The sequence below is a fragment of the Vigna angularis genome, chromosome 9, assembly GCF_016808095.1.
Source record: "Vigna angularis cultivar LongXiaoDou No.4 chromosome 9, ASM1680809v1, whole genome shotgun sequence".
Lineage (NCBI taxonomy): Eukaryota > Viridiplantae > Streptophyta > Magnoliopsida > Fabales > Fabaceae > Vigna > Vigna angularis.
Window position 1 is genome coordinate 346,435 of NC_068978.1, and position 27,202 is coordinate 373,636.

The 27,202-nt window shown below is 33.1% G+C and overlaps 5 protein-coding genes across 7 annotated transcripts; 3 read left to right on the top strand and 2 right to left on the bottom strand.

The window, feature by feature from the left end:
• Positions 1–4,032: 4,032 nt before the first annotated feature.
• On the top strand, positions 4,033–5,899 carry LOC108320589 (phosphatidyl-N-methylethanolamine N-methyltransferase). Its single transcript, XM_017552042.2, has 2 exons — positions 4,033–4,407; positions 5,423–5,899. The coding sequence occupies exons 1-2, from the start codon at positions 4,163–4,165 to the stop codon at positions 5,670–5,672; spliced, it is 495 nt and encodes a 164-aa protein (XP_017407531.1). The 5' UTR covers positions 4,033–4,162; the 3' UTR covers positions 5,673–5,899.
• Positions 5,900–6,057: 158 nt separating this feature from the next.
• LOC108320586 (photosynthetic NDH subunit of subcomplex B 1, chloroplastic) lies at positions 6,058–9,281 on the bottom strand. Its single transcript, XM_017552035.2, has 6 exons — positions 8,548–9,281; positions 7,645–7,835; positions 7,235–7,492; positions 6,718–6,823; positions 6,434–6,519; positions 6,058–6,315 (listed from the first exon to the last, which is right to left on the bottom strand). Exons 1-6 carry the CDS (start codon positions 9,136–9,138, stop codon positions 6,150–6,152), a joined length of 1,398 nt encoding a protein of 465 aa, XP_017407524.1. The 5' UTR covers positions 9,139–9,281; the 3' UTR covers positions 6,058–6,149.
• A 226-nt stretch (positions 9,282–9,507) lies between these two features.
• Positions 9,508–14,494, top strand: LOC108320587 (uncharacterized). Its single transcript, XM_017552036.2, has 5 exons — positions 9,508–10,511; positions 12,940–12,997; positions 13,092–13,175; positions 13,406–13,547; positions 13,910–14,494. The coding sequence occupies exons 1-5, from the start codon at positions 10,025–10,027 to the stop codon at positions 14,279–14,281; spliced, it is 1,143 nt and encodes a 380-aa protein (XP_017407525.1). The 5' UTR covers positions 9,508–10,024; the 3' UTR covers positions 14,282–14,494.
• Positions 14,495–15,094: 600 nt separating this feature from the next.
• Positions 15,095–17,267, bottom strand: LOC108320588 (probable WRKY transcription factor 40). 3 transcript variants are annotated; one of them, XM_017552038.2, is made up of 4 exons: positions 16,939–17,267; positions 16,713–16,802; positions 16,094–16,429; positions 15,095–15,996 (listed from the first exon to the last, which is right to left on the bottom strand). In XM_017552038.2, the coding sequence occupies exons 1-4, from the start codon at positions 17,011–17,013 to the stop codon at positions 15,541–15,543; spliced, it is 957 nt and encodes a 318-aa protein (XP_017407527.1). In that variant the 5' UTR covers positions 17,014–17,267; the 3' UTR covers positions 15,095–15,540. The 3 variants fall into 3 exon arrangements, with proteins under 3 accessions (XP_017407527.1, XP_052724746.1, XP_017407528.1); XM_052868786.1 differs by having other exon boundaries at positions 16,713–16,799; positions 16,939–17,219; XM_017552039.2 differs by lacking the exon at positions 16,939–17,267 and having other exon boundaries at positions 16,094–16,599; positions 16,713–16,728.
• Positions 17,268–25,937: 8,670 nt separating this feature from the next.
• Positions 25,938–27,202, top strand: LOC108320610 (V-type proton ATPase subunit D). The gene is made up of 2 exons (XM_017552077.2): positions 25,938–26,074; positions 26,161–27,202. Exon 2 carries the CDS (start codon positions 26,185–26,187, stop codon positions 26,947–26,949), a length of 765 nt encoding a protein of 254 aa, XP_017407566.1. The 5' UTR covers positions 25,938–26,074; positions 26,161–26,184; the 3' UTR covers positions 26,950–27,202.

A 27,202-nucleotide genomic window follows, 5' to 3' on the forward strand; every position in this document is an offset into this window, starting at 1 on the left:
TTTTTTTTGTAAAATTGACATTCAAGAGATGGTTTTTCAAAGTTTGGACCATACAATCAATTGTGATAATAAAGAGTATAGTTTGTTTGTTGAAAGTGGAATTTGATGAGAAAAAGAAGTCAAATTCTTGAAGGAGAAAAAGCAAGATGAAATCTAGGAGAGAAGTTGTTCCGATTAGCCTAATAAGAATAGGTGTAGGTGCATCAAATCTTCCATAAGAAAACAAAGGACATATAGAAGAGGTGTGCATGTTCAAAGAATGAGGCACTACATAAAGTAACATTCCAAATTAGAGATAGGCATGCATTTACTTTCCATCTTCACATTAATTACTAAACACATATCAAATTATTTACATTGCTTAGCTTCCTTTAAGTTGTGGCGTTTGGCATCACATGAACAAGGTGGTCCTTCACCTAAAAAGTAGGAAAAATATTAAATAAAATAATAAATAGGGTTTATCCCTAATCATTATTATACTAACCATAATATAAAAATATTCCCCCATTAGTCAAAAAGCAAGTTTAATATTGAAAGTGTAAGAATTAGAAGAAGAGGTAAATTTGTGTAGGGATGCATACCGACAATACTAACCTTATAATAAAATGTTAACTAAAGCAAATAGCTTAAGTTATAATAATATTCATATTCATACACTTTATTTACGTGCTCTCAAATCATTGGTTTTCTCGTCCACATGCATATAAACTATTAAGAATGGATTAATTATGGAGTAATAAATATATTCTTTTAATTAAAAGTACTTTATCATGATTCTTAATATTTTTAGTTAGAGCATTTTAAATTAAATGAGTTTGTCTATAATGAGAAGAGCATTTTGTACATTCTAGATCCTTATTTATTATTTTTCTGAAATATTAATCCATATTATTTTTCTTTTTTCGATCACTTGGAATATCAAATAATAATTTAGTTTTTATATTCAAAGACTTATCGTTTTGATTTTTATATTATATAGTTTTTATATTCAATGACTATGGTTGAATCAATTGATTGCATCAAGAAGCTCTCCTAGTTATTATCGTGACTAGCTTATGGAGTCTTTTAATATTAAATTTATTATATGTTTTTATTTTATTGTGTGCTTTTATTTTTATTTTTATTTGTAAATATACTTTTACTGGAAGAAATTATTATTTATCTAGATTCACAGTATATATTATCATTCTTATTTTACTATATAGTCATTATAACATAATTAAAGAAGTCAAATAGTACAGATATAAGAAGTAAAGCCCCTAAAAAGGGTGATGTGGTGTCGATTTTACATAGGCTAAAGTAGTGATGGAAATTGGGTTTTATTAGATATATAGATTCCACTACCAACCCAGCCATTAATATTTTAGTTTTGAATTTGTTTTTGTTTTCCCTTATACTTTTAAATTCTCCAACTTTTGAAATTACGTGTTTTTACTTTGTATGTATACTTAAACGTAATATTTATTATTGATTACTTATAAAAAAACTAAATTCATATATATATATATATATATATATATATATATATATTTATTTATTTTTAAATATTGAGGATTAATTAATTAAATTTTGAAATTAAGAGACTAAAAACAAGTTTCACCAAAAATACAATAACCAAAATCATATTCAATCTTAGTTTTCAATTTCGACCCTCTTGCTATCGTGCTGCTTTGACATTTTTTTAATAATATTAGAGAAAAACAAATCCTAAAGCATATCTCAGGAAGAATCTTATATTAAGTGACAAGCTAGAATCAAGTCATAAATTAAAAAAAAAATGAATTGAGATTTAATTTATATTTTGAACCAAGTAATTTAACCCCTTAAAATACAAATATATGAGTTAAATATGTTTTTTGTTATTTAATTTTTAGTGAAAATTAAAATTAACATCTCTTCAAAATTTTGGATAAATTTAGTAATTCATCTTTAGAACTACTTAGATTTAGTTATTTTAATCAAATTTTGTTAAATTTATTTCATGTTTTAAATGTGTTTTTTAATTAATATTAAACTGAAAATATATCAAATAACGTAGACAACTTAAATAATATAATGTGCTTGAAACGTTAAATAAACATAATAAAATTTAATTAAAAAGACTAAATTCACGTATTTCTAAAATTAAGAGATTAAATTAGATTAAAATTATAAAAATGAACTATTTTTAATTTTTATTTAAAATTAACGAATAAAAATATATTTAACCTAAAATAATTAATGAGATGAAATTCATGAAACTTTGAATATAATCCATGTATGTTTAGGTTAGGCTTTAAAAAATGTATGCAAATTTAAAAAGAATGTATTCATAAGTCTTAATTGAATTAATGTAAAAAAATAACAAAGGTGGTCTGTGACCTAAAAAAATAGTTAATGTAAAAAACAGTGCTAAATCGTTACTCTAACAATCAAAATATCTAACACAACCTCGTCTAGTGTCATAGCATGCTATAGTGGTGTCTTTTTACAAGAGTGTGTATATATTTTTTACCCAATTCTAGTTTGTCTCATCTCTTTCTCAGCATCTTCTCAAAATAAAATAATAAGACAAATTTATCAAAGGTGATATAATTCATTGAAATATTATAAATATGAACAAATTTTTTTTAAATATATATAGTTAAGTCTTGCTAATTATGTAATTTTTCAGTTTTAATCACATTATGTAATTTTTCAGTTTTAATCACATAATATTGAAGTCGTGTTTTTCATACCACCAAACTCAATTTGTGTCATTCACAATTTGTGTTTTTCATACCACCAAACCCTTCATAAATACTAATAAATATTGATTACGGTAATCAATATATAATCAAGATGTATCCATTGTGAAAAGAAGTACTATAAAGAGAAAAGTAGAAAACACGAGGTTGTAGAAATCATCATAGGTTGTGAGAAACCATTATTTTTATAACAATATTCTAACTAAAAATAGAACATTAGTTATTTGAGAATTATATAATGGTTATTATAGACATATATACACATATTTTCTTTATAAGATATCATTATTATTTTTTTAAATTAGTTTACACTTTTTCTAAAATTGAAAAAACATTGATATGATTCGATTAACATTATTTTTAACTAATAAAATATTAATATTTAAGTATCTTTTTATATTATTTAACTTGGATTTTATATTTGAAAGTTAACAATTTTTTTATATTTTTAATGTGAATAAACACATAATAATATTAAAATAAAAAATAATTGATGTTTTAAATATATTTTTAATACATAAACAAAATATTAAAATCACACCACGTATTAACTTATTAAATTATTTTGACACAAATTATTTTTATAAACTATTATTTATTTAATTTAAAATTAAATCTTAAAAGATATATAATTTTTTTAATGAAGCCAATAATGTATTTCTTTACCTTATTCACATCACATACTCTCTCATAACTCTTCGTAAATAAGCATTGATCATAAACTTGTGTAGTTAAAGAATAATAGTTTGTCACACAATCAATATACTTATTTTTCCATTTTTCAACAAATATTTATTTATTTAAACCGTCAGTGGATTAAACTTTTGTGAAATTGTTGTAATTTAAATTAATTGAATTTAATCAATTATCTGAATTTAGTGTACTAGTTACTAAAAAATAGATGTAATAATGAGAAAATGGTTTAACTTAATCTGAATCTGTATAATGTGTTAAAAATATTTAATGAAATGAACAAAGTTAAATGAAGAAAAAAAATCAATGATAAATTTTATGGAATAAACAAAGTTAAATTTGTAAAATATATAATCAAAATTTTCTGTTATAGACTTAAAAAATATATCTCAGTATTTCTCATGAATAACTTTGCATTTATTTTTAAGTGAACCTTTATATCTAACCAATGTTACAAAAATCACATATCACACAACAAAACCAAAATTTATAAAGGAAAAGAAATTTAAACAGAAATATAATTGTTACAATAATCTATATATAGTTTATCATTCATTTAATGTTGTTTTTCTTTTACACCCACCAAATCTTGCTAGAAATCAATTTCAAAATAATGATTATTTTGGACCCAACAAAAAACACATGGACAGTGTTTGTGTTCCGGGTAGGTGAGAAGCAAGAAAAAGACAGCATATGAGAGGTGAAGAAGCAGTGAGTTTCGGAAAAAGAGGATCTGCAGAGTTATGGGAATAGCGGCGGCTATCGGAGTGTTGTCACCGTTTCCGTTCTATTACTGTCTCTGGAATTGGCCCCAATCATGGGTGGAGCTGTGTGGTAGAGGCAGAGACCCTTCTAATGTTATGGCTCACGTTGCTCATTTCTTGAAGCTCGTTCAGTTCATCTCCCTCTTTTCTGTCTCTTCATTTCATTGGCCTCCTCCATTATACTTTTGGCCCCTCTTTGCTTTTGGCCAATTCCTAAACTTCAGGTTTGCCTCTCTTTCATCTTATTCCCGGCTCTTTTTTTTTTCTGGGTATGTTGCAACTTTCTGGATCTTATACTGGGGTTTATCAAGTTGCTTCCTTTATTTTCCTATACTATTGGATGCTGAAATGAAGCATTTTTTTAACTGTGTTGTTTATTTGATAGTATGATAGTTCGATGATCTTTGTTGGCTTTTAGAAAAAAGAGTTTGTTTTAGGCCACCTTTGGATTAAAGTTGGAAAAGTACTTCTCGGAATTCCAGGAAACCAAAGGAAAGAAAGAAAATTTTGTACTTTCTTGAGTTAAAGCACTTTTGAATTGAACCCTCTAACTGCAATCAAACGTACGGTGATGAATTCCATACTTCTAAAGTTGTCAGTCTTCCACTTTTGCAGTGTTTAGTTTACTTTGTGTGTTTGTGCTTAAAAAAATAAGAATAAAATCTGAAATTAGTTTGTCTTTAAGTTAAAATTAGTTTATGAAGAAACTCATTTTATGTTTCAACAAGATGTCCTTCTGGAAATCTCGTCCTAACAAATCTTGTATCATGCTGTGGTATGAAGTTGTGATGTCTCTGTTGGGGTGACTATAGCTTCGCAGAAACCAGAGATAAACATATTCTGTGGATAAGCATATCATGACTGCAAAAGGCATGTTTTCAATGCTAAGTCTCATCATGGAAACTAGAAAACAAAAAACTCCTGTGTGTGATTAATAAAAATGTTAAAATAAATGGCTGCGTTTTACAAATTGTGAATCCAATAGATCAAATACTGGTTTACGAATTAATTTCCCTGAATGACATAATAAATGTAGAAATAGTGGGAGGAATGGCAGGTTTTCTGATGAAATACTTTTAGAATTTTCTAGCTTGTTCCCCCTATCATTTCTAGCTTGTTCTTATGAGCCTTAATTTTTTTATCCTTGTGTGTGCCTTACTTCTAATTAGGGAGTGCAGTTACTTGACTTTATTGCTTTGAAGGTTGTCTGTGCATAATGATAACATTGTCAAATAACAGGGTTTATCAGCTACTGGGTGAGGCTGGCACATACTATGGTGTACGTTTTGGAAAACATATTCCCTGGGTTACTGAGTTCCCTTTTGGTGTCATCAGAGATCCTCAATACGTTGGCAGCATTACGAGTCTTCTTGCATGCCTCTCGTGGGTTCCTTTTCAATACATTCTCCTTTGGGTTTTAGGTTATGTGTTTATTATGCAAGTGGAATCAAAGGAAGATTCATCTACTCGTGCCAAGCCACTCCTCTGATTGAATTTCAGTAGGTTAGAAAGAATTTGAGGAACTCCAAATTCTTGAATGCTGCTGTTTCTTTCCACAGCTCTGGAATGAACGTTTCTGTTTGTATGTTCTGATTCCATCAAACTATTTCTAAGGAACTGCAAAACTTCTTTCTGGTTCTTATGATATTCAAACAAGCCATAGCGTTAAGTAACTTTAATGAATGCAACGTCCACCTATGATAGGGGGTTTTTCTTTTTTGTGTGTTGATCAAAGAAGAAAAGCATTTATCTTTTTGTTTTTCGATAGTTTTATTTCTGTGTCTTTCACTGTTTTCTCAACCCAAATTTTTACAGTGTTTTTACTTTCACTTTCAATTATGTTTTCTCATTCAGAACATGAACTGAACCATAACTATGTAGATATACATTTGTCTTTATTAATTAAAAAAAACAGTTAATATAATCCCTTAACCAGAAGTACAAACACTCCCCTTTTTCTCTTTCACTATACTAAAACTGGAGCCAAATTGAATGTTTGAACTGCGGTTTTTATGGCCTCAACATCAATATCTATTAACTTTCCTGTCTTGGATGATATTATGGTGCATTTCTTCTCTTCAGCCTGCGGAACAAACTTGTTTCCCATCTCTTCAGAGCAAAATAGTGCAATACTGCACAATAAGAGGAACAAAACAGGTCTATTATTTAAATGATCTGATTCTGTGTTGCATGATTCCCTTCAAGGCATATTAAGAAAGACATCATAATTTGTTTGAATGATAAAATTACCAAGGTTTGTCGCGTGCACTTGCAAGTTGAATGGCAGCTGTGTTTGTAGCTATCACTCCAGCTGAGTCATTAATAAGAGCAGCCAGCTGAAGAAAACAACCAAAGAGGGAAATACAATTAGTATGAGTGAAGATTCCAATACTCATTGCTTTGTCCCTTACTTGATTCTTGTTTCATGATTTATTCACATACTATTTCAGTGTTACATGTGTAATTTTTTTACTGTCTAGATTTTTTTTTCATATGTTTGGTGCTTGCAAAATAACCAGAAGATATTTGAGTACCTGTCCAGGGGTGGCGATGAAGACAATAGAAGCATCTTCATCGAAGTTTTCCTCCACATTTTCCCTTTCCTTTTCATGAGGAATGACAAAAAGTGGCGTAACATCCCTGTCACACTCAAAATATTGTCAGCAACATTCATACCATGCAATGATAGAAAGCAAGCAAAAAACTATACCAGAGAACTTATTGAACATCATTAAGAATGATACCACTCTACTGGCTGTCATCAAGTCTTATACATTAAGAAACAATAAGTAACACAAGTCCAAAAGAATGTTCCACGGTGTTAGATTGAGATCAGAAGAATGATACTTCGACATCCCACAAAGAATTTGCATCCATTTGACATTATAGTTCAGTGTCATTCACTCTCTTTTTCTTTATAAACATAAAAGTTCACTTTTTTTAAGATCATTTTACACTTTCAATAGATTTTCAAATGGTAATTATTGGTGTGAAGCAATCTTTTTCCCTGAGTCCAGTTCAACACGAATTCCATTTGGTAGCATGACATACCTTATAACGTCAGCAATTTCAGCCCACACTTCAATGGGTAGCAAGCTATCAGGATCACCCCTAGACTGCATAGATGCCTGTGAATCTGATTTTATCCCGTGAATTACAACATACTTTCCTTTTTTCACACCTGCTTTTTCGTATTTTGCCTCCACAACCTCCTTCAGCTTCCTTGAGATTGACACCCTGAGGGGTGGCACTACTTGTTGTGGAAGGTCTCGAAATGGTTTTCCCAGCCAGTCAACCATCTGATGATACCTAGTTCAGCATACTCATTGAAAATGTTCTCAGTTGTATGACCCAAAAACTTCAATTCAGTTCAATATTATTTTAAATTTTAAGTTTAACCAAGGGCACCAAAATCCACCCCAGTATAAGGTATTTGTATGGTACTATATAAACTTACTCACATATGATACCCTCCATCTGAGAGATTTAAACTATCTGGTACAAATGTTTCAGATAAAAGTAATCCGGCTCCTGCAGCATTCACATTTGGGTACACGTAGCTAACTCTATCTCTGGCGGTTGTCATAAACAAAAATGCTGCATGGCCGAGGCCTGCCAATTTGGTGCTTAGGACCATGTCATAGTACCTATTCTGTGAGCAGAATGCAGCAACTTATGTTAGTTTTTAAAACAAATCAACTTAAGAATACCATTGGAAGAAATGAATTTTTGCAGAAGTTTGTCTTATATAAGCAAGAACGACCAGGGTTGCTTAACCATTAAAAATACAATTTTTGAAGTCAAAAAGAGTTCTTGAGTGAAAATAGTGAAGTTTTTAAATTGTATGACATAATCATTGAAGATATTCACTAAAAAAATAGTTTAGAACTGAAATTAAGTTTTTGCATTGAAGAGGCTCTTAGGAAGTAGCATGCAAATGCAGCCGAGTTGTTAGATTTGGTTGCTGTATATGTACACCAAGCCCCAGCAGCTGCAAATTTCGTTAGAATTCAATCAAAATAGCGTGTTCTTTAAGCTTCTTCACGTTAGGGAAGGCAATCTAAAATCTGAATCCTGTATTTGTCCATAAAATTATCACAATTTTGCGACATAAACCTGTAAATCACAGCTTCTGCTGTCTGATAGAGTGACGTGTAATTTTATTCACAAATAGTTTCATTTCACCCATAATCTAATCCTGAGATGATAATTAACTCGCTGCTTCTTTTTTTCTATATCTGCATATGCATATAGAAAGGGGTCATGTCATCATTACTTTTTGGCAATATGGATCAACCATCATTAGGACCATGAAAAGTTGTTGATTCACACAAGATATTTAGATAATATAAATTGTGGCCAACCTTTAGAACTCCAATCATATCAGCATACTCAGCAGGCTCTGGAAAATCATCTTCAGGGTCATAGACATTTGCCCACCTAACATTCTTATTCATTTCATAGGTCTGCTTCCCCCTCTCGGTCGCCACCACATCAATCTGAACACCAGGATACCTGTTCTTTATCAGCTGAATTGCTGGAAAGAACAAGAGATTCTCATAAACCCCACCAGGTATCACACAACAGCATCTCCTCACATCCCCTCTCACTTTCAATGCAAGGGACGCTACCTCCACAGCATATCCAGAAGGGAACTTCAAAAATCCATAAGGGTTGTCAGGGTCATCTGGTGGCCTAGGATCCTCCTCCTGCAACCCGTTTGCAAACAAGGAACCACTCTCCATCTCAGGGTCATCCCCATCATCAAAAGGGTCTAACCAAGGATTCTTCTTCTTAGCATTGGCCTCAACATGGTACCCTCTTCTAGTGGAACAATGAAACGGATAGTCCAATGAACCCAACAGTGAGACATGACTGGAAGGAATGGAAGGTAGGTTCCTAAGAAGATTTGGGAAAGTTTTCGGACTTTGCAGGTTGTAATAAGTTGCAGCCATTGAGCTTTTCAAAATTGCTACACTTTTGCCATTGTCGTACTGAACTGATGCTATATTACAAGTTATTTCATAGATTAGAGTTTAGCTCTGGTTCGAATGTGTGGAAAAGCGTTGGATAAGTGGGTCCCATCTTTTGATACCCTTTTTCTTTTTCTTTTTCTGTGTGTGCACCTTATTGTTATCCTCACCAATCTTCTTCTGCTGGCTGCTATCAAACGACGACACCAATGGTTGTCGTTTTAATGTTGAGAAAAATACATAAACAGCGGCAAAGGGTGCCAATCTCCCATTTCACCCTCAGCAGGCACAGTTGAATCAACAATTAAGAGTCCGACAAAAGTGTCCTACTGTCGCAAATTTCTCTTTCCTACGTGTCACTCCCTGAATGGTGACCCTTCAACTTTCCTCTCCCTCCGTCTCTTTCTCTCGCACAACACGCTCCTTTGGATTCGTTGCTTTCACCACCAACTTACCATCAGAAATTTCCATTCACAAAAAAAAAAAAAAAAATTTCTCCCACCCATTAACTTTCTCTCACTCTCTTACTTTTCTCCGCAACTTTCTCAGCACTCTACACTCCCATTTCAGCTTCCATGACCGAACCACACAAACATTGCAATCTAAAGCTTCTACCTTTTTCAGTAAGAGAGCGAGTAGTTATCAGCACGAAGCAGCTGAAGGAGTTCTCACTCCCTCTAGGGTTTGGTTTTGTATTGCATTGGAATTGAAATCCCACTACTCAAATTTCAAAATCCCAAGACTTTACTCATCGAAAAACAAATAGCTTTTTTTATTCTGTTTGAGAAGGTTTAAAATTTGAATTTCGAATTCGGCATTGACCTGAGAGTGAGTTCGAGAAGAAGGGTTTTTGAGTGCAGGGTTTGCAATGTCGGGCCCACCCAGAGTCCGATCCATGAACGTCGCGGTCGCCGACCCCGACGCGCGTCCAGTGCTCGTCCCGGCAGGCAACAAAGTCCGCCCCGCAGTCGACGGACGCAAGCCGGTGAAGAAATTGACGCCGGAGACAGAGAAGAAGCCGGTGGCGCTTTCAAATGCGCCACCGCAATGCATCTCCGCTCCTCCACCGTTTATTTTGCGGCGGCAGGAGCGTCACCAGGCCGTGCTGAAAAACCTGTCTTCGATGAGCGCTTCGTACTCCTCCGATGCGTCATCGACGGATTCCTCCACTCACAGTAGCGGCGCGTCGTCAAGCGGGAAGGTGGCTCGTCGGGTTAGTGTGCAGTTGAGGAAGAAGCAGTGTGGTCCCAAGACGGAGAAGGTGAGTAGTGACAATGTGGGTGGTTCTGAATATGTCGATTTGAGTGATAGCTTGGAGGGCAAGAAACGGTGTGCTTGGGTTACACCAAATACAGGTATCTTTGTTCCTTATTTGTTTGATCTATATTGTTGGGTTTGACATTGCTGTATTGATTTTTAGTCGAGTGCGAATTTGGAAACTGAGATGGATTTGTGTTTATGTTCCGTGTCATGTTTGCTGTGTATTCCCTTTGTATGAGTGGGAAAAGTGAATAGAAATATGTTACAAAAGCTGCATTTGGTTGTAAACTTGTAATTGGCTGTTGGCTGCATTATACAAAGTGAGAAATTTTAGGATAGGAAAGTAAGCATGTTGATTTTAGGAATTTTCCTGTGTTTAAGCTTTAGTAAGCCACCTCGTCATTTACCAGTTCAGCTAGTTAACTAGTCATTTGACTCAGAAATATTGTAGAATTTTGTCCTTTCTGTGTATGACTGCTTACATGTGTCAATGTCAAGATACATTCCTAATTTTGATAGGTCATATTTCTAGTTGATATGAGATTCTAATACAACCTCCCATGCCGAGGACTAAAACATCAGATTGAGATTAGATATCCGTGGGTGATCCAATAGTGGGTGGCGTGATAGGCTCAAAAAACCAAAAAACCTTGATAAGATAGACTGTAATACGAGTTTAGAAAGTAGATTTTAGGTCTAACTCAACTTCATAAAAATGTATATTAAGGTGAGGTTTGCACCTACTTATATACTTATAATTTGATCATATCTCTAGTTGATTTAGGATCTCCAACAATTTTCTTGACAAAGGAAACATGTGTTACTCATGTAGATTTCCTGAAATTTTTCGTACATGTTAAATTTAAAACCATTATGTAGCAGTACATTTCTTATATGTAAAACAGTAATAAGTACGGCTAGTAAATGCATAAAAAATTTCATGTTCACGCATAGTTGACAACATGAAGATACTTTAATGAATGGCTTGGCTTGCATAGTGGTGAAAGGTTAAAGTTTGCAATTTGTTAGAATTGGGATTTCTTTAAATGCTGCACAAGGGTTGTAGTAGTTTTTTTCTTGCATAACTCGGGTTATGGTTGCTCGGCCTTATCCATGACTTTTGTGTCTTTGTCTTGAACACTTAAAGGAAACTTTGGATACTCCTAGATCCTAGCTTCATGTTTACATTTTTTGTAAATTTCTTTTTGTACCAATACAAATGAGAATATCATGTTCAAATCTAAATAAATGAAGACAGCTTTTTATGTCTACAGTAATATTTGCACAATATAAAACATCAACTCTCTCTTTTTGACGTAAGATTTTGTGTTTTATATTAATTTAATACTATTTTTACATATTGCATTATGACCTTGTCATCATGTCTTATAATTGTTTTAATTTGCTGTATGTGTCCTTTGTATTATTGCTTACTAGCTATACGGAAATCAATCATTTGGAGTTAGCCTAGCTAGCTCAACTTATGATGCTACAGATTATCTCCCAGAGCTCTGGTCGCCCTCTCCTACATTCTTTCAATGTCTCACGGATTGCATGCAAACTTTAAGTATGAATACTCCATTTGGTACTATTTATGCACGTGGGACAAGTGTTTGTTACGGGACACTTGTATGACAGATTGGTAGCTCATCTAACTCACGTCTCTTAAGTTTCCAATTTAAAAGTTGTTTAATTCAGCTCAGATCCCGCATGGGCACATTGTCTTAAATTTTATTTGTACATATATAGTTTTACCATGCAAAGTTTGTTTAGGAAAATTTTTGCATAATTTCAGTCTTGAATATGAATTATGAAGCTAATATTTGATTTTATAACTATGTATGGATGGTTGAGATTGTTTTACTTCGAAATTATCTTGACCATCCATTTATAGTTGTATGATCAATGATTCCTTTCTCTCGTTAAGACATGCACCCACCTAAGATACTCCTTATGTGTGTCATACTTGTGTCCTACAATGTTTAGCATTTGCTGTACCCGTGTCATGGTTCATGTTGTTGTTTCATAGCATGAAAGGGTTTTCCTTTCCTTACCTTACCTTCTCTTTCTTATAGCTATCGAATTTAGCACCCTGTCCTTACCACAAAACTCTAAGGTGGTTTAAACTGTTTGTGTTGGAGTGGAGTAGACAGTAGTTACTATTGCTCGTTTTTCCTATTAATTTGGTAAAATAGAGGGGGTTAGATGTACTCTATTACCTGTTAGCATCACTAAATTTCATTCATTCTTCAAGACTAAAACATCGGTCAGTGAGGTGAAAATTTCACACATACCATATTTCTATGAAATGGCAAGACATTATATACTATTGCCTCCGAATTTAAGTGAATGCATATGCCTTGGTTTTCTTGATTGATATTCCAGTACCTGACAGCCTAGAGTGCGAGGATAAATAGAATGTTTAAACTTTGGAGTTTGAATTTTCTATAGGAAAAATGGTACAGTCGCATATAATTGCAATTTATTTTTCATTTTTTATTTCTAACTAGTGTTTTGTTTCAGAGTCATGCTATGTTGCTTTTCATGACAACGAGTGGGGAGTTCCTGTTCATGACGACAGGTACGTGGGTTTGCTTCGTTGAGGGTACAGTCTTCTGTTTTGTTTTCAACTTCTAGGTTGAAACTGTCTCGATGCTGAAACTTGGTTTTTGCAGGAAACTGTTTGAGTTGCTTAGCTTTTCTGGAGCCTTGGCTGAGCTTACGTGGCCTACTATTCTTAACAAAAGGCAGCTATTTCGGTATTGATATATTTTTCTTTTAAATATATTTTCTGGATTTAAATATGTTATTGGCATCTTGAAGATACAATTCAGCAAAGGTTGCTCATTAAATAATAGGCTCATTATATTTCCCTTCCGTGCTTCATTTTGTTTTTTATTGACTCAGAAGATCTTTTGTGTGGAATATGCACTTATAATGTTTGGGATGTAATTTTGGATTAACTGTTCTAGCGTATTCATGAACACAGGGAAGTCTTTTTGGATTTTGATCCTAATGCTGTTTCTAGAATGAATGAGAAAAAGATAGCTGCACCAGGAAGTCCTGCCAACTCATTGTTATCAGAACTCAGGTTGCGATCAATAATTGAAAATGCACGTCAGATGTGTAAGGTGAACACCTCTCTGATAGTTTTCTTTTTCCACTCTTGTGTGTGAACTTGCAATTTTAATTTCTTTATAATTTTTTCTGAACCAAAAAGGCTCTTGCTTAAGTGAAGCAACCCATACACTTACCTTAATTTTCAAACTTTTCTGCTACCTACTTTGGAAAATATTAAGAAAAACGAAATAAACCTGCTTCCTGACCCACAGATGAATATTATGAAATGAAGACTTGGGAAAAAGAAAGACAAATTCTCAACTCAACTTGTTTTAAGGGGCGGTGGTATCATGATTTTTCCATAGTTTATAAGTGTCAAACTGTGAGGGTTGTACTTATTTTGTCTTTTAACTATATATTTTTTCATACACAGGTAATTGAAGAGTTTGGATCTTTTGACACATTTATTTGGAACTTTGTTAACCACAAGCCTATAGTTAGCCAATTCAGGTACCCACGCCAGGTACCTGTGAAATCTCCAAAAGCTGAAGTCATAAGTAAAGACCTTGTAAAGAGAGGTTTCAGGAGTGTTGGACCAACAGTCATCTACACTTTCATGCAAGTGGCTGGCCTAACAAATGACCATCTTATCAGTTGCTTCAGATTCAAGGAGTGTACCTCCAATGCAGAAGCCATGGCCAACGAAAGCTCCCTCAACTCCAAGCTCAAAGACAAGCCAAACGACGAGACAACTGATGTAGGCCTGTTACTGGCTGTGAACAAAATGAACTTCTCCTCTAAGTAGTACAACAATGGCTTTGGTTAAAATGATCATCTGGGGGTTAATCAAGTAGTTGTAAGGGGAGATGAGTAGATTGTGGAGTGTACAAAATCGATACATATGTGAATGAATTAGCCAGAAGGCTTAGTTGTATTTGAAGAGAAAAATGAGTAAATGACCTTTGGCATTTCTTCAAATTCTTGTGTATTAAAGATATTAAGTAGCCGTATTTGCATTTGTCTACACTTTCCCTTTATTTTATTTTGTGGCCATGAATAGTTCCTTTTAGGTTTTTATCCTATGATAGGGACCAGACCTTTGGCACTTTACTTTCCAAGTCTTCGCCGTCTTACCGTCAACTATGCCCTGCATTACCTACTTGGTCAGTGGTCATCAAGGGACAGTGCTGGACTTTTTTTAACTAATCTTTGAACACTTCACCATTGCCTGCGTACCTATTACTCTACCCACTACCTAATTTCAGGAAATCAGACTTAAAATATTGCCTTGGTAAGCTCAAGACTTTCACTAAGATGTTTCAAAATCACATTTGAAATCCTTTTAACCCATAATAATTCTTTACCATATTTTATTCAAATTTTAAACCCCCAACAGGTTCATCCTCAAGGGTCTTCTGTGCTCGGTACACTGTTGTTTGAGTAGCATCGCACACCAGCATAGATACTTCTGAGAATCTCAAAATTAAGTTTTTATCCTTTGTATAAATGGCCTTTTATAGAGTGTGTTATGAGAATCATATGATCAATTTAAATGAGTCTAAAACTGAATCGATTTCAAATTCAATTATTAGGAATCATTGCTAAACAATATCAATCATAGTCCAAAGTCTAATCATGCAGTTTTTCCTTTTCATTCCTCAATGTTTCGAGTTACAAACTATCACTTACAATACTTGATCAACATGTAAGACAAGTTCTCGAAATAAAATTGTAAAAGTAGTACTAGGATCTTGAGTCTGTACAGTTAAACTTCAGGAGATTCAAAATCCGGAGGGCCAGATATATTGGCCAAAAAAGGCTTGCTAAATCTTTACCATCATCATGAGGCAGATGGGTGGTGCAGAGCTTGATCTTTCTGTTGTTTAATCAGCTCAACATACTTATCCTTAGCGGAACTTTATTTCCACTTGAAGGATCAAAGATGTATCAGCCTTCCATGTTGTATTTACACAGAGAGATCCTGTGCTCTAAAGAATGATCTCCATTTTATGGAATATACTTAAACATTGACACTAAATTAGCTACACCAACCAAAATTTCCACTCAATTATTGTGCAACAATCTTCCTGAGATGGCAGCAACAAGTGCTGCTCTGAAATTAGGATCCGTGGTCAAAGAAGTTGCCATCTGTTCCACCAAAACCTGCTGCACTTTAGGTGTATCTACTTTAGTTTTCGTGCTCTTGGAATCGTTGCTGCCCTTAGATTTTGTCAAGTCAAGGGTAACAAGTGTTGGAGTGGCAGCTGCACAAGGCACTGAAGCAAGGGTCACACTACGCCCAGAACCTGATGTTGCCTCCATTTGTGAAGAAGCTTGGGGATGGTTGTGCTCCCCTTCATAAGTAGCAACCAGAACAGATTGATCATCCACACTTCTTTGCACCTTCTTTTTTACAGGGCAGCTTGGAGCAAAAGAGCATTTGAAATATGCTCTTGGACATGGGTTATCTCTGGTCACTTTTTGCCCATACTTCCTCCACTGGTACCCATCTTTCACAATCTGAAACCACATACAATGAAAAACCTGTCAAACAGTTACTCCTAATATTTTATGCTATTAACCATGCCTAATAGGAAATTAATGTAAAGAGTCTTACAAGGGTGGTGTCAGATGCTTCGGTCCTGACATAAACTCTTGAAATTTTTGGTTTCATGGTTTCTTCCCTCGGTTTCTTGCAAGATTCTTCATCAGTGGAGCTGCTCTCGGAGTTTCCATTGTTAGTTCCCATCACACAAATACTATTGTTGTTGCTGCTTTCAGACTTCCTTTTCTTTGATGTCGGGCTGGTCTCTTTTTCACCATTTTTCCTCGTATATTCCATCAAATGGCTTCGCAAAGTGTTGTAGTTCTCACACACCACCGACAGCATTTCAGCCAACTTCTTGTTTTCTGCTGTCACCCGCTTCAGTTCCTCCTCCAAGTCACTAGTAGACTGAAATGTCGCCAATAACATCATCCATGTTAGAACCATTCACAGAATTTCATCCTCAAGACCCGGATCTTTGTCTCAGGGAACATCATCAAATAAATACTTCTGCTTTCTTTTCATGTCCTACTTTTCTTTTAATTCATGAATTTGACACCTTTTTTAATCTGTTTCTTCTTTTCAAAATATATATAAATAAGATCACGGTTTCGTTTCAAACTAACCATCGGAGATATAATAAAGATCTTGAAGGAAGTTAAAGAAGAAACAATTAACTGGGTGAACTAACCTCATCTTTGATGGGTCTTTTAGATTCCCAACATTCTTCGACGTTAAACTTGGGCATTCCCAAAGAAAAAAGCTTGCTTTCTACCTCCTTCTGAAATCAACAGACGACAATGAATGAATTGCTTCCATGTATATCAAACTATAATCAGAACGAAAGCATGTCCCATAAATGCTTCTTCTTCTGGGAATGGTCACAAGAAGAATGACATATATATATATACACTTACGGGAAGTTCTTGATGAACTCTGCGTGGGTTAATGTTGAGATCCAAGGAAGTGTTAATCCATGATGAACAATCCATCTTTGAACAAAACTCAAAAAGGTGTTTTGTTTTGTCTTAGTTTGTAGTTTAGTATGTTGGAAGAAGGAAAATGGCAAAAGTTTCAGAAAGTGGAAGGAAGAAGAAGCATATATATAGAGTTGGTAGCGGAGGCAGCACTAGATAGAAGGAACTCAAGTTGAGGAAGGAAACTGAGTGGAAAGAGACACATGCGAGATAATAAGCCACTTGCTTCTTTTAAGATATGTCTCTCCAACATTAATCGACCATGAAGTTCTTCTGTTCCTGTTCCTGTTCTTTTTTATTTATTATTTATTACTTTTAACACGTAGTGTGAGAAGTACCAGAAGCATAAGAGATAAGAACGTGCGGATCCATGTGTTCTTAAATTAGAATATTATTATTTATGTGACTAGGTGAATGAAATTTCCCAAGTCAAACCACACCTCTTCATCAAATCAATTCATAATAAATTCTGGCTTCAAGTGGGCCAATGTGTCACCTGAACAAGATTACGACGATCTTTGCATCTGTATCTCAATAGAAAAATATGATATTTTAATATAAATAACTTTTTTACATTTGATATTATTTTTTTTATTTCTTATTTATTTTTCCAAACAACTATAAAAGTCTAAAGATCATTTTATTCTATGTCAAATAAATATTAAACTGTACTGTGATGCTATCCTTACTCATCTCAGTATACATTCATTACTGGTTTCATCATAAACTTTCACGTGTAATGATAAAATGATGATAAAAGCATAAATATTTATATATATTTTCTAAAAAAAGTAAAAAAAAAATCAAATAAATATAAAAAATTTTAGGTATGTCAATAAATATTTCTTTTATTAATTTTTAATTTCTTACTCTCTCGTTTATAAATGAGTGTTAGTATAATATCATATTAAGTATATTTTTAAGTAAAAAGTGAAAATATTATATGAAAATTTTCACTCCAAAAAGAAAAAACAACTTAGTAAAATGTTTTAATATAAATAAAAAAGTGATTTTAGATAATGTAGAAAAAAGAAAAAATGGAGAGAGTTGTTTGTTGACCGAAGGCAAGTGTTTTGTTGTTTGGCTTTGTTATCTGAACTCTTATAAAGTAGTGTGTGGGTGCTCTGTATGTGGTCCCTTCTTTCTTTGTTTTCACTTTAACCATTTCAAACATTTTCCACGTTCCATCTATTATAACCTATTTTCTATGGCCACTCTTTACTTTCTTCTCTTCTTTAAGCCCCACACTCACTCTTCTGCCACGCAATTTTTAAAAGTCTCTTATATTGTGGTCCAAAAACTCAGCTACAAAAATTCACTAACCTTTATCCCATTTTCCAATTTGAATTTCTCACTATGTGGAAGACTGCATATATTTCATTGGTTGGTGTTATTTCTTATTGTTGGTTGAATTCAATTGAATCTAGACAATGATAATGTGGAGTGGCTTAAGTTTTGTCTTTACTCTACCGTTCTGAGGTGTATCTGTCAAAGGTTCTCTGATAACGTTCACACGGTAACTCAATGTTAGTAATAAATGTACAGAAAAGCGATCACCTACCATTCATTTTTGACCTGTATTTATAGTTTTCGAACTTGAGATTGGGAAGATATTAATCACGGTTCAATCTCATTCCAATACATTTAATCACTTATTATCTTAATCTTTGTATGGGAAGTCAGACATCCACTTATAGTCGTTCGGTTATATGTGTTGATTCCGATACATTCAATCACTTTGTTTCTGATTGTTGAGAGCGTCCGATCTGACTTAACACCGGTAGCTTTGCGTAATCGTCCACAGAGTACATTAATTATACGTATTATTGTTATCTAGTGTGAAAAGTTTGAATTTGCAATCTTATTTTATTTCTTTTTATTTTTATTAATTTTCTGTTTTGTTCTTAATTTATGAAAACAAAATTTGAATGGATAATAGAAAAAAGTAAATGTTCAAGGTGTAAAAAAGTAGAAACATCAGTGTCAAATCAAACCGTTTGTTAATTAATTTTAGATATTACTTTGTAAATAAGGATATATGTGACCTTTCAATAATTACTGTGTAAAATTAGTCATAGCGATTCACCAAGTCATGTTTCGGGTGCGGTCGACCTTCCCCTCGAAAAATTATATAATTAATTAACAACCTTAAATCATGTTTAAATTAACAAAAACAGTTAAGTGAAAGTATTATATGTGTGATAATAATAGCATTAATGAGTATAGATGTTAATGATAATAACAAATTGGCTGTTAATAATATATAGCTAATTTTAACTTTTTTTAGATTATATATATTAAAATGTTTTTTTTCTCACAAAGCTTATATCTATTAATTAATTTGTACAGAAAACTAAGGGTAAAAAAGGATTAACTCAAAAAGTGAATAAAATGATTAAGTAAGCTATATGAAATAATCCATTAAGAAATTAGCATTTAAAAATTGACTACCTGCACGATTTTCACGCGAAAATCGCTTGGCAAAGAAGAAATCGCGGCACAAAGTTTGGCGTATATCTGATTTAATTCTTAACCAAGTAACATTTATAAAGTCTGCTCATATTTATTCCTAACTTTTTATTTGGTTTTGATTTATCCTGCTGACAGATGCCTTAAACTAAACATAGAAGAGAGAAAGGGAAAAGAATAATAAAAGTTTGTTTTAATGTGGTAATAATGAATTAATTAAACGAAAAAAAAAGAGTATTTAAAAAAATAATAAAACAATAATAAGTGAAACTGTGTTTTTCTTAATTCGTTGAATGATATACTTAAAATTAATTTTCATTAATTTTCAAGCTTAAAGACGGTGTTATCTATTTTTGAGTATTTTTTTGTCATAATTTTGTTCTTAAAATATGTTTAAGATATTGAAATGAAAAAAAAAATTTATATTGACATTCACTTCTATAGGAAACTATTGGACCTAGTAGAAACATAATCTAAATTGAAATAAAAAAGAATAACCGATTATACCAACGGAGAATTTAAAGGACTGATTGTTGATAAAATCTCACGATACAGACACTCTGGTATTTTTTTAAAATTAAGTCTACTATTCATTGATAATGGAAGAATTTTAAATAGCCGTGATACTTATAAAGAAAATAAAAATAAACACTGAAAATAAAATAAATTATCTTACGAATAAAATTTACTTAATTTATCATAAAATAATATTGTATCTAGATAAACAGAAAATCATAAATATTTATCCATATTTTATTTTTATCAAATCAAACTAAATATTATTAAATTCAAAAACTAATAAAATACTACTTAAATAAAATTATTAATAAAACCCTAATATTTAAATTTATGTGAGTGTTATTGTTAATTCATCCAGTAATATTTTAAGATCAATTGCTCTCTATTTGACATATTAAAAGTTTATATTATGTGTTACTATTTTATTTTTAAAAAACAGTTAAAAAAATGAAAGAAGTATTTTTAATTTCAACTTCTAAAAAATGTAAAATTATCGGTTCATAGGATAAAAACATGTAGTAGTAATATTAGAAAAATATTAATTGATTTGGAAAAGGAAAAAGAGGGTGATAGGTTCATAGGATAGATCGAATAAAAACAGTAAAAAGTGAGAGACGTGTTAGAAAGTTTAGAGACTGAGTGATGGACCATGACCGAATTAATAATATGTGTGGCCACGACAACCATTGAGACAATTAGTCAATCCAATGAATCGAAGCCAGAAAACCAAAATCCAGAAATTTCTTCCGACATGTTCATATTCATGACTTCTCCCATATGTCCATTTAATTACAGCACCCAATTATAGACAATTACTCCTTTGAATTCAAATCTTTCTCGTCTTCTTTCTCCACACATGCTCTTGACAAACAAATCCATTCCTTCAACTTCAACCACACCCTCTTTCTTCATTCATATCTCCATCAACCTCCAACATAATCAACCCTAAATTATCCCCCTATTTACAAATACACGACTATTTTATGGGATATCATTTATCGTAAAGATATAAAAATTAATAACATTAATCAATTTTGTAAAATATAATCAACACAACTTTTAATTCAAAATTTTAAAACGAGTTAGAACTGATGGGTATATCAACGGAGCATTTATCGAACAGATACAAAAAAATCAATAAGATACGAGTTCATTTCATATAAAAAATCGACACACTCCCTCACAAAATATTAAAACAAGGTTTAATATCTAATTTCGGTTTTTGGATATTTTAGGTTTGTTCAAAATGGTCCCACCTTTTTCCAGATGATCACAAACATTTTATATTTTGTAAAAACGGTTCAAATTGATCCTTTTCATTTACGGTTTTAAAAAGAATTATCCTGAACCAACACTGAATGAGTTGTCCACTTATTGTATTTATGTATGTTTTTTGTTTTAGTCCATATAAAAAATTAACATTGTTCTCAATTCATTAATAATTTCATCTCCAACTTAAAATCTTTAAAATAAGAGACTTATGAATTTCTTTTTTTTCTAGTTGACATAAAATATTGATAATATTTTTATCTAAAATTTTAAAATAATAAATTAATGGATATTTTTTATATGGTAGTTAATTATGAGCTGAGATATGTAGATATACACTTGAATTTTCCAACAATAGATAATAGCTTCAACGTATAACAAAATTGAAGTGGAATTATTTCATCAGAAATCATTATATTAAGTGGTAATATTTTTGATAAATTAAAATTATATATACACGGGTGGAGTTCTATCCAATGATTTTGGTTGAAGGCTTGACCATAAATAGATGTGAGAATAAGTGGTGTGTTTGACTGCTTTGGTGGTTTGGTTTGGATGACAATAGAAAATTGATTGGTGCAGGCAAGCAGATACAGGAAGAGTGTGTAGTTTTGGTTTTGAATTGAAGGAGAGAAAGCTAAAAAAACAATGGGAAGGAACAGCGAAGAATCACACATTATTTGACTCGAGAGCGACTTTCGTAGATTCGTATGTGACTTTGTCAACTTATGTCGGCTGTTTCATTCATTCCCTCAAACTACATCATCACCAGACGTACATATTCATCTTCTATTTTTTCTTGCATATTCTACCTTTCTTTTTCTTAATCATTTTTAACTTGTCTTCTCGTGAAAATTAAACTGGACAAAGATTCATTGTTTGTGTCATCAGTTTTGATTTTTTACAGTGTTCATTAATTCAAGATGGTAAATTCACGTGACTGTGATTCTTGCATTATTGCAGAAATTTATTTTTTATACCAATTTTTAAATCAGTAGAAAGAGGAAGCATAGAAAATATTTGATTTCATTTTTATATTAATTAGTGTATCAATTATTATAAAAAATGTAACTTTTTATACTGATTTATATTTTAACTTATATAGAAAGTGATTTTTTATATTTACTGAGCATTAATCGGTATAAAAGTCACCTTTTTTTTTTCAATAACAGGTTTATGTGTTACCTAACATATATAAATGCATAAAATTCATACAAGTACCAAAACATTCTAACTATATAAAATTATTACTATACTTCATATTATTTACATATTTAGTAATATTTCGAACTACATAAAAATAAAATAATGAATGCATCATTTAATATTTTCACAAAAAATATTTAAAAACAATGAATACATCATCTTTTATAAACATTTAAAAGGAACAAAACCCACTACTTTGGAACTTCACTTATGACCTTATGTTTTATTAGAAATGTTTTATCGAAAATCTACACAATAAACAGTTTAAGTGAACTTAGATGGATAAAATATTCACATTACTAAATTTCATAAATGAACAACATATGTATATATAATTTTTGGCATGTGTTTTATTGTACAATATTCACATCCAAAGCTCCCTAATAGATACAAACACTACAAATTAAATTCATAACATTTACTTTATATTTCAATAGTCTAAAAAATTAACTACTTATAATTGACTCGATGAACCCTAAACCCTAAAATCTAAAATTATATGTATTTTCTACCGTCTTAAATAAACATTAATTATTCTATAAAGGTTAAATGTACCGTGTATAGTATAAAATTATATGAACATAACAAAAAATTATAACAAAACTTTCACTTAAAATATATTGGTAATAAAAAAACTTCTTATATTTACTACACTTTCCGCTAAATTTCAACTTATATAAAATGTTAATATTAAAAAAAAAACTTTTTTTGTACTTGTATGTCATACACCATTCTCAAGAAAAGTTATGTATAAACAAGAAAAATAGTATCTAAAATGTGCATGGTAATTAGAAGAAGTGATGGCATGGATGACGTGAGATAAACATATTCAACGCAATACCCCACAGATTATTGTTCACATAGCAGTCATCACTTCGTGTCGGCTTCCCTTTTATTTTTATCCATCATTTTCTCAATTCCTTTCATTTTATTCTTCACGTTTCTCTAACTATATAATAATGATATCATTGAAATATAAAACTTTTAATTTTTAAGATATTTAAAACTATTATTCTCAAATAATCCTATTTATAAAAACATATTCAACCTAAACTTGATATAAATAGATAGATAAATAAGGAGTGCCGAAAAGGGAACAGTACAGAGCAGTAGAGTTTTATTTATATTTATTTATACGCACGTGGGCCTACAATGGTCTTCAATGCAGCACGTCACACGTTTCTATATACACGTGCGGTCGACACCTCTTCCAAGTCTTTAAATTCATACCAAAACTATAAAATGATGCAAAATCATTTTTTTTCTATAATAAAAACAAAAGAATGATAAATTAAGACATTTTATTTATGATTTAAATTGTCGTGTTTTAATGTTTGTTTTTTTGTTATACTTTAAGAAGTCCTCCGACAAACATTTTTTACTCTCCTCACGTAACCACGCAACGGTGTTTTTATTTTAGAAAAATGTTGAAGAAATTAGCATGTTTTTCACACCTGAATAAGGAACACAGTGTGGGTATAGATTCACTTATTCTATTCAACTAATCAATCTTAATTAGAATTCTGCAATTGCTCATGTGAAAAATGGGGTAACGCTGGATTTATATATACTTTTTAAAAAATATTATTATATTTATTTATTTAAAGGACCTGTTAAAAATTAAGTAGCCATAATATTCTATAATTTTTATACTTTTATTTTTCATGCTTTTATTTATAACGTATTTTTTTTCTGGTGCAATAAATTAAAAATGCTCATTTAAACATTTTCCTATAGTTTTCTTGTACTTGTAGTGTTTATTCTAAAGTTTTAAATCAAGGTTACATAGTTTTCTTTAGATCCAGAAATGATACAAATGAATGGGCCTCGTTTTAAATTTTTTAGCTACAAAGAAAGGGGAGTTGCTCCCTCCACCCCCACACATCTCTTCCTCCACCTCCCCAATTTTCTAAAATGTCAATTATATCCTTCTAAAATGACAATTATATCCTCAAAAGTTAAAATGGAGTAAAAAATATACAGCATTATACAATGCAGCAGAAAGCCTCTGTATAATAGACTCCAGTTTAGAATAAACGCTACAAGTAACCCATTAAAACAGATGGCCATGAATGCTATAGTCTTAAGAGAATATAACAATGCGACCTTTTTTTCCATTTCTAGCATTTACCCTTCACCCAGTCACAGAACCAAGGATATGTAGAAGGATATATAGCAAATGATGGTAGAGTGCGTAACTAAAATAACGCTTGCTATCTACAATAGAATATTTACCATCATCTTCATATTTCTGTAAAACCATAGACGTTTCAATCAAAGAACAGTGACAGATATTTTCCAATGGGAGAGAAGAAACAGATAGTAGAATGAAATAACACACTTCTATGGTTCACAACGACGCTTTCTGGAATAGTTTGGCACACCAAAAAAAGCACAAATCAATTCTAGTTTTAGACAGATGTTCATAACCACAATTGCGGCTACCATATTGCAGTTTTAGAAGTCTCCACAACCACAATTGCCGTTGCATCATCCTTCCCTTGTCCAAAATTTCTATAACCACGACTAAAATTTTAAAACATAGCGGACCGCCAAGCAATTTGAAGAAATGGTTTCCAATATGTGCAAGAGAACTTAAAGTTTTGTAAAGTTACAAGTATTTCCTAATACTCAAACACTTTTCCTCTACCAGTAATGATGATGGTATAACATAAAATGAATGAAAAAGAAAAAGAATAAACAATGAAAATCACGAAGTACCATGTCATTAGCAGCAAGTGTGCTGCCATTGTGGGCAGCAAACCTCCAAGTCAGTGTGGTCGCCAGCTTCGCTTCTCGCAGACACTCCCAAACAGATCAATCCAGGACACCGCTCCTCTACAATCAGTTCTGGAGAGTCTGACAGAACATGAAATCCTCCCTCAAACGGATGTCGACATCCGTTTCGCCTTAAACGGATGTTGACATCCGTTGAAGGATGTCATCCGTCCAGAGGCAGCGTTGCTTTTTCGTTTCGTTTTTATTTTATGGCTCATGCAAGGATTATAGGCTTGGATATTAAAAGGATTATTGGAAGTATGGGAAGGGTTTAGGGTTTAGGATTATAGGAAGGATTATGACTACGTACCTGGAGAGGAATCACGACAAGGACACTACACCATAAACGCACTGCACCACCTACTGTACCGAGAACAAGAGGAAGATTGCTTGATAATTCTTTTCACAATCACCAAGCTTTGCAGAAAAATATTTTACTCATACAAGGAACTACGTAGGTTATCAGTGAAATATGTTATAAATGAATAAAATTAAAAAACAATAATTTTAAAAATAAAATTTTACTGAGGGACAAAATAGTAAAGGAAAGGTAGAGGAAGGGGCAAAAAAGTAAAGGGGAGGTGGAGGAAAAGATATGTGGGGGTGGAGGGAGCAACTCCCCAAAGAAAGCCCATTATTGGAACAAAGGGAGTTACAGGAAAGAAAGCCCGTTATTGGAACAAAAAAAAGAGAATAATTGAAGCCCATTATTGGAGCCCAAAAAGAAAAACCAATTGGATCGAAACGCGCGCAAAGATACACACTAAGCACTCTCTCTCTTGATCATTGTCTCTGCTGTGGATCTTCATCGGCAACTTCCTTCCCTGTCTGACAGGTAAGTCACCGGTTACACCTTCGATTCGTATTTTCCCAATTCGATTTCTCCGATCACGCGAATCGTCGTGCGCGTTCGTCTATCAGATCTTGTGTCCGTTGAAAAGCAAGATGTCGGGGCAAACGCAGCGTCTGAACGTGGTCCCCACCGTCACGATGCTGGGAGTGGTGAAGGCGCGTCTGGTGGGAGCCACGCGCGGCCACGCGCTCCTGAAGAAGAAGAGCGATGCGCTCACGGTGCAGTTCCGCCAGATCCTGAAGAAGATCGTGACCGCGAAGGAGTCCATGGGCGACATCATGAAAACCTCGTCGTTCGCGCTCACTGAGGCCAAGTACGTCGCCGGTGACAATATCAAACACGTGGTCCTCGAGAATGTCCGGGAAGCCTCTCTCCGCGTCCGCTCGCGCCAGGAAAACGTTGCCGGTGTCAAGCTCCCCAAGTTCGAGTACACCTCCGACGCTGACGCCAACAAGAACGACCTCACCGGACTGGCGCGGGGGGGCCAGCAGGTGCAGCAGTGCCGCGCCGCCTACATCAAGGCCATCGAGGTTCTCGTCGAGCTCGCCTCGCTTCAGACCTCGTTCCTCACTCTCGATGAGGCTATCAAGACCACGAACCGTAGGGTTAACGCTCTGGAGAATGTGGTGAAGCCGCGGTTGGAGAATACGATTAGTTACATCAAGGGGGAGTTGGATGAGCTCGAGAGGGAAGATTTCTTCAGGCTGAAGAAGATTCAGGGGTATAAGAAGAGGGAGATTGAGAAGCAGATGCTGTTGAAGAAGGTTGAGTCTAATTTACCTCTGCACAAAGCGGTTTCTTACAATTCCTCTAATCTGTTGGCTGTGGGTGACAAAGATGAGGATATTATCTTCTGAATGTGGTTCCATCCGCTGCTGCTTCTGCTGGGTGAGAGTTCTCTGCTATTGTTTAGGCACAGTTTTCTGTATCATGAATAAAGGTTCTTAGTATATGTTTATTTATTTCTTTCTTCATTAATTCGAGACGTCATCGATTTAAAGTATGGTTCTTATCATTCGATCTTATGGAAGCTTTTGAACTTGCTGTGAGTAGCTGTAATTTCGTTTCGAAATATATTACATCTCCATAGAGTTGTGGGCATTGTGGAAA